The following is a 9,091-nucleotide window of genomic DNA, read 5'->3' on the forward strand; positions in this document are numbered from 1 at the left end:
ATCCGTGTCCCTTTCGTTGACCCGGGGGTGCCCCCCTGCACCCACAGCCCCCCGCCCCCGACTGAGCCCCCCGTGACACCCCCGGGGCCCCTCCCTGCCCCCCCCATGTCCCCTTTGTCCCGGGGGGGCACCGCGGGTCCCTCGGGGGGGGGCTGAAACCGGGGGGGTCGCACCGAGCCCCCCCGGGGGGCGGCACCGCCCTGCCCCCCCAGCGGACCCCCAGGCCGCCCCCGGAGATCTGGAAAGGTCTGTGCCACTCACGGCCACTGTCACCGCCACTGTCACCGCCACCGTCCCCTTGCGGTCGCCCACGGGTGCTGGCACCGCTCAAGGACCCTCTGCGTCCCCCCCCGGCCCCCTCTGAGCCCCTCCCAAGCTCTGGGGGACCCCCGGGTGAGGGGGAGCCACCCCCAAGTCCCCACCGGCACAGCCACCAAGGGATGTCCCCTCTGTCCCCTTCATCCCCCCGACGGGGCTCCCCCGGGATCGGGGGGTGACAGGGATGTCCCCCCGGGATCGGGGGGTGACAGGGGACTGTGGCCTTGGCCGTGGCCCCCCCGCCCTCCTGCTCTGGCAGGAGCTGGCCCGGGGGGACGCAGGGATGGGGGTGGCAGCCAGCAAAGTGTCACCGTCCCTGTCACCGGCGTGGTGGGGCTGCAGGGCGGGGACAGGGCTGGGAGTGGGGACCTGCCGTGGGGACAGGGACATGGGACATGGATGGGGACAGGGACATGGGACATGGATGGAGGTGTGGGGTGGGCACAGGGACATGGAGTGGAGACAGTGCCGTGGAGATGGGGACACGGGCTGGGGACAGTGCTGTGGAGATGGGGACACGGGCTGGGGACAGGGACACGGGGCGGGGATGGAGGTGTGGGATGGGGACAGGGACATGGGAGGGACACGGGGAGGAGCAGGATCACGGGCTGGGGATGACGTGGGCTGGAGCAGGGACACGCTCACTGCTGGCAGGTGATGGTGGCACCTCAGCCCAGGCCCAGGTGACGTCGGTGAGGAGCCAGCTGCCCGGTGGTGGCCTCGGAGCCGCTTCCTGCTGTCCCTGGGGTGGCACCTCAGGTGGCACCAGCCCTGGAGCTGCCCCGGGGATCCCGGAGTGCCACCAGCGGGGGATCCCCACAGAGGCCTCGGGGACACCCCTGCCACCGGGACCCCGAGCTGGGGACATCGTCTCGGACCGGCCACAGAGCCACGGGCTGCCCACGGGGACAGTGACCACCCACGGGGCCACGGGGCCACTGCCCGGCCATGGGGACTCGAACGTGTGCTGTCACCGCCCTGGGACACGGCTCCGACACCCTGGATCGGGCACTGCCACCCCCAGTGCCACCGGGGACATGGGCCACGTCCCTGCAGTGCTGGGGGACAGACAGACCTGGCAGCGACCGTGACACCGAGCACCGGCCCCACTGGTGACACCAAGAAACAGCTCCTGAGGTGACACCGAGCACTGGCCTCATTGGGGACACCAAGAAACAGCTCCTGAGGTGACACCGAGCACTGGCCTCATTGGTGACACCAAGAAACAGCTCCTGAGGTGACACCGAGCACTGGCCCCACTGGTGACACCAAGAAACAGCTCCTGAGGTGACACCGAGCACTGGCCTCATTGGTGACACCAAGAAACAGCTCCTGAGGTGACACCGAGCACCGGCTCCTCTGGTGACAGCGACCACCAGCCCCGTTGGTGACACCAAGCATGGCTCCACCGGTGACACCGAGCATGGCTCCTCTGGTGGCCTCCTGCCACCCCCCGGTGCTCTGGTGGCTGCGGGACAGAGCCTGGGGACAGCCAGGGTGTGCTGGTAGGAGTTGGTGGCACTGCTCTGTCCCATGCCACCATCGCTCTGTGCCGTGGCAATGTCACTCTGTGCCGTGTCCCCAGTGTCTGTTCTGTGTCCCCATCGCTCTGTGTCACATCAGCATTGCTCTGTGCCGTGTCACCTCACTCTGTGCCGTGTCACCATCGCTCTGCGCCGTGTCCCCACGGGTCTGTGCCACATCCGTGTCACTCTGTGCCACATCCCTGTCACTCTGTGCCACATCCATGTCCCTCTGTGCCACATCTGTGTCCATTTGTGCCACATCCCTGTCACTCTGTGCCACATCCGTGTCCCTTTGTGCCACATCCCTGTCACTCTGTGCCACATCCATGTCCCTCTGTGCCACATCCGTGTCCCTTTGTGCCACGTGGCAATGTCACTCTGTGCCGTGTCCCCAGTGTCTGTTCTGTGTCCCCATCGCTCTGTGTCACATCAGCATTGCTCTGTGCCGTGTCACCTCACTCTGTGCCGTGTCACCATCGCCCTGCGCCGTGTTCCCATGGGTCTGTGCCACATCCGTGTCACTCTATGCCACATCCATGTCCCCCTGTGCCACATCCCTGTCAGTCTGCGCCACGTCCCTGCCATTCTGTGCCATGTCACCTCACTCTATGCCACATCCATGTCCCCCTGTGCCACATCCCTGTCAGTCTGTGCCACATCCATGTCCCTCTGTGCCACATCCATGTCCCTCTGTGCCATGTCCCTGCCACGCTGTGCCACCCCCATCTCCTCCATGTTGTCCCATGTCCCCGCGGGCTGTGCCACATCCCCATCACTGGGTGCCGTGTCCCTGTCACTCCGTGCCACATCCCTGTCCCTCTGTCATGCCCAGGGTGCTGTGCCACGTCCCCAGCACTCCGTGGCAGGTCCCTGTCCCTCTGTGCCACCTCTCACGGCTGCCAGTGTCACAGCAGCGCGCGCGTGGCAGGTGACCCGCGGGGGGTGGCAGGCAGGGGTGGCAGCGTCCCCCGTCCCCCGGGCACAGGGGACAGCCTGGGGCTGGCCCACAGCAGCGCGCCCGTGGCAGGTGGCACGTGGCAGGTGACACGCGGGGGGTGGCAGGCAGGGGTGGCAGCGTCCCCCGTCCCCCGGGCACAGGGGACAGCCTGGGGCTGGCGGGGACCTCGGGGCTCGGGGGCCGTGTGGCACCACGGGCCCCGCGCGTCCCCGTCATCGTCGCTCCTTGTCACCGCTCCCCTGTCACCGCGGGGCCACCGTCCCTGTCCCTCTCGGGTCTTTTTGCGGTCTGGGCTTGCTGTCCCTCCCAGCCAGGAAGCCCTTACCCCAAAAAGCATCCGCGGGGGGCCGAGCAGCGCGACCCAGGTGAGTGGGGGGCCTCGGCCTTTGGGGACAGCGGGGGGACAGCAGAAATGGGGCCACGAGGCCACCACAGCTCCTGGCATGGCCGGGGACCTGCGGGGGGGTGACGCTGGGGACACCCCAGGGCTGGGGGAGGTGACACCGCGGGGGGCACAACAGGTCCCCAGTGCCCCCAGTTTGGGTCCCCATCGCTGCCCAGCGGCGGGGGAGGGGCCGAGGGGCTCTCGGTGGCCCTGCCACCCCCCGGTGGCACTGGGTGGTGGGGACGGGTCCCTGGACGGGGTGGGGACAGGGATGGGGACATGAGTGACAGTGGGGACAGGGCTCTGGGACGAGGTTTGGGGACACAAGGGGCGCTGGCAGAGAGATGACAGGGACCGGGACACGAGGGATGCCAGGTGGGAGGGGACACGCCGTGACGTCACCCAGGTCACCGTGCTGGCTGCGGGGCGCTCTGCGTGTCCCCAGTGTCCCGGCCCTGCCAGCGCCTGCCGGGCACTGGTGTCACCGGTGTCACCGCCGGCCTTCCCGGAAGGGCCACCACAGTGTTTGCCGAGTGTCACCACCGCGGTGGCACCAACTCCGGCGTCACCAGCGCGGTGACAGCCCCGCCTGGGGACCCCCACGGCGACACAGCCTGGGGACACCCCTCCCTCCCGCTGGGGACACCCCGGGCCGGGTGACAGGGACAGGTGGTGGGGACAGGGACCGCTCTGTCCCCCCAGTGACAGCGTGGGGGTGGCCCCCGGCAGAGCGCCCCTCCCCCGTGTCCCCCCGGCGGTATCCCCCCGGGGGTGTCCCCGGCGGGGGGGACAGGGCTCCGGGGGCTCCCGGGGACACCTGGGACCCTGGAGGACACCGGTGCTGCCCCTGTTCTGTCCCCATCCCGAGCCAGGTGTGTGAGTGCCACGCGCGGGGACACGGGGAGGGGACACGAAGGATGTGGGGACACGGTGGGGGGACACGGGGGGAGCAAGGGCGGGTACAGAGCGGGGTGATGGGGACACGGAGGGGACACCGGGGGGACGACACCCCGCTCAGGGACATCCCCAGCCCCTCCCTGGGACCCCCACCCTGGGACGTCTCCCCGGTCCCCTCACCCCGGGGGTCCCGGCGGGTGCAGCCCCGGGGGGACCCCAGTGTCCCCCCCACCCCCTGAGGACCTGCGGGCTCGCTGTCCCGGGCCTGGCTGGGACCGGAGCTCCCGGGGGGTCTGGGCACCCCCTTGTCCCTGTCATTGTCTCCCCGTCCCCTGCTGTCCCCGAGGTGGTGGCAGTGCCACCAGCCGTGTCCCCCGGCCCCGCGGGGACACCGGGGGTGACCCAAGGGACCACGGGCCGTCCCCGCCCGGGCCGGTGGGCTGGTGGCACTGGGGGGCCTGGCGGGGTCCCCGTGTCCCCCCCGTCACCCGGCGCCGCCTTCGTTCCAGGCTCGGCGAGTGCGTGCGAGGCTCCGGTGAGTGGCACTGTCCCCACGTCCCCTCGGCTTCCCCGTGTCCCCTGTCCCCGTGTCACCAGCACATCCCCGTGTTCCCGCATCCCTGTGTCCCCTCCACCCGCGTGTCCCCCCGTCCCTGTGTCACCCGTGTCCCCGTGTCCCCCCGTCCCTGTGTCACCCGTGTCCCCACGTCCCCCCCCTCCCCAAGCCGTGGGTGACGAGGTCACCCCAGTGTCCATCCCGCACCCACCGAGCGCGGGGGGTCCCCGGGGAGGTGACACAACCTTGGGGACACAACGCCCACCCTGAACCTCCCCCCCACCCCGAGCAGCGTCCCCTGCCCTCACTGTCCCTGTCCCTGTCGCTGTGTCTGTCCCTGTCCCTCTCGCTGTCCCCGTCCCTGTCCCTGTCGCTGTCGCTGTCCCTGTCGCTGTCCCTGTCCCTGTCCCTGTCCCCGTCCCCGTCCCCGCATGTCACGGCCGGGCCGCGGTGGCCCCGGTGACAGATGCCAAAGGGCTCCGGGAAGGCGTCAGGGACACGGCCCGAGCGGCACGTGCCGCCGGGGACACGGTGGCACCGGGACGCGGTGACGAGGGCTCCGGAGTCCAGGCGCCACCGGCGCCGCTTCCCGCACGTCCCTGCTGTGTCCCCTGTCCCGTCCGCGGTGCCACCCCCGGGCTGGGGGTTTGGGGTGGGTTTCGGGGGGCGGTGCCAGCCGTGTCCCCGCGTCCCCAGAGGCCGGCGGGATGCGGTGTGGCGGCGTGTCGCTGTGGGGGCTGCTGTGCCTGGCGGTGGCCGTGGCCGGGGGTCGCCCCGTGCGGCTCGAGAGGGTCCGGGCGGACGCGCGGGCCCTGACCCGGACCCTGAGCACGCGGCTGCAGCAGCTCCAGGTGACCCCGGGGACACGGGGGGGCCGAGCTGTGACACCCGTGACACCCGGGAGGGGCTGGGGGGTGTCCCCAGACACTGGGGGGCTGCTCCTCACCTGGGGGGATCCTGCTCCCCAAAGTGGGCCGGGGTCCCCGGGGGGGAGGGTCTCCCATGGAGGGGGGTCCCCAGGAAGGGGCGCCTGGAGCTGGGTGGGTGTGGGGGCTCTGACCCCAAATCGGGCATCTCCAGGGAGAGAGGTGGGGGCTGCACCCCCAGGCATGGGGTCTGGGGGAGATTTGGGGGGCTGCACCCCCAGGGATGGTGTCTGGGAGAGATTTGGGGGTCTGCACCCCCAGGGCTGGGGTCTGGGGAGATTTGGGGGTCTGCACCCCCAGGGATGGGGTCTGTGGGAGATTTGGGGGCCCTGGCGCGGCTCCGCGGCTGCCTGGACGGGGTGGCCGCCCGCCTCGAGGGGGTCCCCGCGTGTTAGGGACCCCCGGGACCCCCCGGACACCGCCAGGACCCACAGGGACACCCCAGGACCTCAGCGGGGCCCACCAGGACCCCGGACAGGAGCAGGAGCTCAGCGGGGACACCACGAGTGGCCCCGGGCACCGGCGTGACTCCGGCTGCTCCAGCGCCTTTTTCTACTTTACTATTATTATTATTATTATTAGTTATGATTAATTTATTTAATGTAAAGCCCCTTTTCCAGCAGCCTCAGTCGTGTCTCTGATGACTCTGGGGACAAGGGACTCCCCTGAGAAACAGATCCGCAGTGTCACAGGGGCACCTGGGGACAAGGGACCCCCCTGGGGTCTGTTCCCCGAGGGTTGGGGGTCCCTAAGGAGGGGCAGCCATAGCTGGGGGGCTCTGTGCCCCATACTGGGGTCCCCAGGGGGTGTCCCCCCCCCAGCCCTGACCCCCGCCTGGGTGTCCCCCCAGCTGTTCCCGCTGACCCTGCGCGTCACCGGCCTGGAGGGGGTCCCGGAGGGGGGTCTCCCGGAGGGGGGGGTCGCGCCGGGGCTGGGCTGGGCCGCCCAGCGCCTCCAGCTCTTCCAGCGGCTGCTGGCGGCCCTGCCCGGGGGCGACCTGCGCCTGGCCCAGGTGGCCAACGACCTGGAGAACCTGCGCAGCCTGCTGGCCGTGCTGGGGGCGCTGCTGGGCTGCCCCCCGCCCCGCGACCCCCCCCCCGGCGTGACTCCGGCTGCTCCAGCGCCTTTTTCTACTTTACTATTATTATTATTATTAGTTATGATTAATTTATTTAATGTAAAGCCCCTTTTCCAGCAGCCTCAGTCGTGTCTCTGATGACTCTGGGGACAAGGGACTCCCCTGAGAAACAGATCCGCAGTGTCACAGGGGCACCTGGGGACAAGGGACCCCCCTGGGGACACGGGACCCCCCCAGGACATGGGGGCACCTGGAGACACGGGACTCCCCTGGGGACAAGGGACCCCCTGGGACATGGGGGCACCTGGGGACAAGGGACCCCCCTGGGGACAAGGGACTCCCCCGGGGACACGGGACCCCCCCGGGACACGGGGGCACCCGGGGACAGGGGGCTGTGGGGCCCTGGGAGGACAAGGGACCCCCCCAGGACATGGGGGCACCTGAAGACACAGGACTCCCCCGGGACACGGGACCCCCCCCGGGACATGGCGGCACCTGGGGACAAGGGACCCCCCTGGGGACAAGGGATCCCCCGGGGACACGGGACCCCCCCGGGACACGGGGGCACCCGGGGACAGGGGGCTGTGGGGCCCTGGGATCTGCGGGCCCCCAGGGCAGGGGTGACGCGGGGACACGGCCCCGGTGACTCAGTGGCAGCTGATGACTCGCTGGTGGCTTTGCCATCCCCCGGCCTGGTGTGACCCTGACCCGGAGCCGAGCTGGGGACACGGGGGGGGCTGGGACCCCCAGTGACGGGGAGACGAGGAGAGGAACAAGGGGACAAAGGGGACAGGGACACGGTGTGTCACACACGGTGTCACCGACGGTGTCACCGTGTCCCCACGGAGGGGACGGCCCGGGTGGCCGTGTGGCAGGGCCACCCCCAGGGTCACCCGAGGCTCAGGGCCACCGGGACTCAGCCGGGACCCGCGGGGGTTGGGGGGACACGGAGGGGACCCGAAACTCACGGGACCCCCCAGTCCCCCCCGGGGGCCTCCACCACCCCTCCAGGGCCCCCCCACCCAGGAGAGATGTTCTGGGGTCCCCAAAGGGGGGGCGGCACTGAGAGACCAAATTTTCCTCAAAAAACTCGTTTTTATTAAAAGCCAGGAAGACACAGAGCCATGGGGGAGCACAGCCCGGGTGGCCGTGGGGCAGGGCCACCCCAGGCTCGGGGCCACCGGGACTCAGCCGGGACCCGCGGGGGTTGGGGGGACACGGAGGGGACCCGAAACTCACGGGACCCCCCAGTCCCCCCCGGGGGCCTCCACCACCCCTCCAGGGCCCCCCCACCCAGGAGAGATGTTCTGGGGTCCCCAAAGGGGGGGCGGCACTGAGAGACCAAATTTTCCTCAAAAAACTCGTTTTTATTAAAAGCCAGGAAGACACAGAGCCATGGGGGAGCACCCCCAAATCCTGGGGGGAGCCAGGAGGGACCCAGGGCTGGGTCCCACCCCCCAACCCCCCCCCAGAGCGCACGGGGGCAGCCCCCCAAAACCCCCCTGTAGGGTTTGGGACCCCCGGCACTCCCAGGGCGGTTTTTGGGGTGCCAGGGGGGTTTTGGGGTGCTGGGGGAGCCTCAGCTCTCGAACCACTTGCCCCCCCGGGCCGTGGGGGTGTTGCTCCCCAAAATCTTCCTCTTGTACCTCTCCACCAGCTCCTGGAACCGTGCCTCGGCCCCCCCGGGGCCCCCCCGGCGCCGCCGCTGGCTCTGGGGGACAGGGGGTCAGGGGGACCCCGAAGGCCCCGAGCCGGGGGGCAGCGCCGGGGTGCCCCATTCAAGGGTGTGACCCCAAACCCACCCTGGGGGGAACCCCAAATGCCTACCTGGGGAGGGGGCACCCGCAGCTTCTCCCGCCGTCGAGAGGCCTTGGGGGCTTTGGGGGGCTTGGGGGGCGGCTGAGCCTTGCCCTTGTCCCGTTTCCTGGGGGGAAAAGGGGAATTGGGAAAAGGGGGAGCTGGGAGGGAGACCCCCGGGAGGGGAAGGGAAATGGGGAGGGGGAAAGGGGAGAGAAGAGAGGGAAAAGGGATGGGAAATGGGATGGGAAAAGGGGCAGGAAAGGGGAAAAAGGGAGGGAAAGGAGAAGGAAAGGGAAATGAGAGAGAAAAGGGGGGGCAAAGGGGAAGGAAAAGGGGAGAAATGAGGGATGGGAGGCAGGAAAAGGGGGGGAGGAGAGGAAAAGGGAAGGGCGGAGGAAGGGGACAAGGGGAAAAAAAGGGAAAAGGGGAGAAAACGGAGGAGAAAAGGGGACGGGGCACAGGCCCCTCACCTGATCTTGGGGCCGCGGTGCGAGGGCACGGCCAGCACCCTGCTGCGGGGGGCGCCGGGAGCCCCCCTGCCCCCCGGGCCCTGCGTGCGGAACCCGGCCCAGGGGGTCCCGGGGGGCGGCCCCGGGGGCGGCTGGGGGGCAGCCGGGGGTCCCCCCGAGCCCGCGGGGGGGGCAGGC

General features: G+C 70.1%; 1 protein-coding gene and 1 long non-coding RNA gene across 2 annotated transcripts; one reads left to right on the forward strand and one right to left on the reverse strand.

Annotated features, from left to right (window-relative positions):
- Positions 1-5,347: 5,347 nt before the first annotated feature.
- LOC121337838 (leptin) lies at positions 5,348-7,290 on the forward strand. The gene is made up of 3 exons (XM_041408205.1): positions 5,348-5,491; positions 6,417-6,668; positions 7,258-7,290. The coding sequence occupies exons 1-3, from the start codon at positions 5,348-5,350 to the stop codon at positions 7,288-7,290; spliced, it is 429 nt and encodes a 142-aa protein (XP_041264139.1).
- A 700-nt stretch (positions 7,291-7,990) lies between these two features.
- On the reverse strand, positions 7,991-9,085 carry LOC121337840. The gene is made up of 3 exons (XR_005952953.1): positions 8,915-9,085; positions 8,472-8,568; positions 7,991-8,355 (listed from the first exon to the last, which is right to left on the reverse strand). It is a non-coding gene; the product is annotated as an uncharacterized LOC121337840 (long non-coding RNA).
- Positions 9,086-9,091: the final 6 nt, after the last annotated feature.

This window comes from Onychostruthus taczanowskii, unplaced genomic scaffold (assembly GCF_017590055.1).
Source record: "Onychostruthus taczanowskii isolate IOZ18803 unplaced genomic scaffold, ASM1759005v1 scaffold290, whole genome shotgun sequence".
Classification (NCBI taxonomy): Eukaryota; Metazoa; Chordata; class Aves; order Passeriformes; family Passeridae; genus Onychostruthus; species Onychostruthus taczanowskii.

What these genes read in the sequence shown, in the direction of transcription:
- LOC121337838 (XM_041408205.1), top strand. Translation starts at nt 5,348, where the DNA reads ATGCGGTGTGGCGGCGTGTCGCTGTGGGGGCTGCTGTGCCTGGCGGTG. An exon ending in CGCGGCTGCAGCAGCTCCAG is followed by an intron (nt 5,492 to 6,416) that starts GTGACCCCGGGG and finishes GTGTCCCCCCAG; the next exon opens with CTGTTCCCGCTGACCCTGCG. An exon ending in CCCGCGACCCCCCCCCCGGC is followed by an intron (nt 6,669 to 7,257) that starts GTGACTCCGGCT and finishes GCGGGCCCCCAG; the next exon opens with GGCAGGGGTGACGCGGGGAC.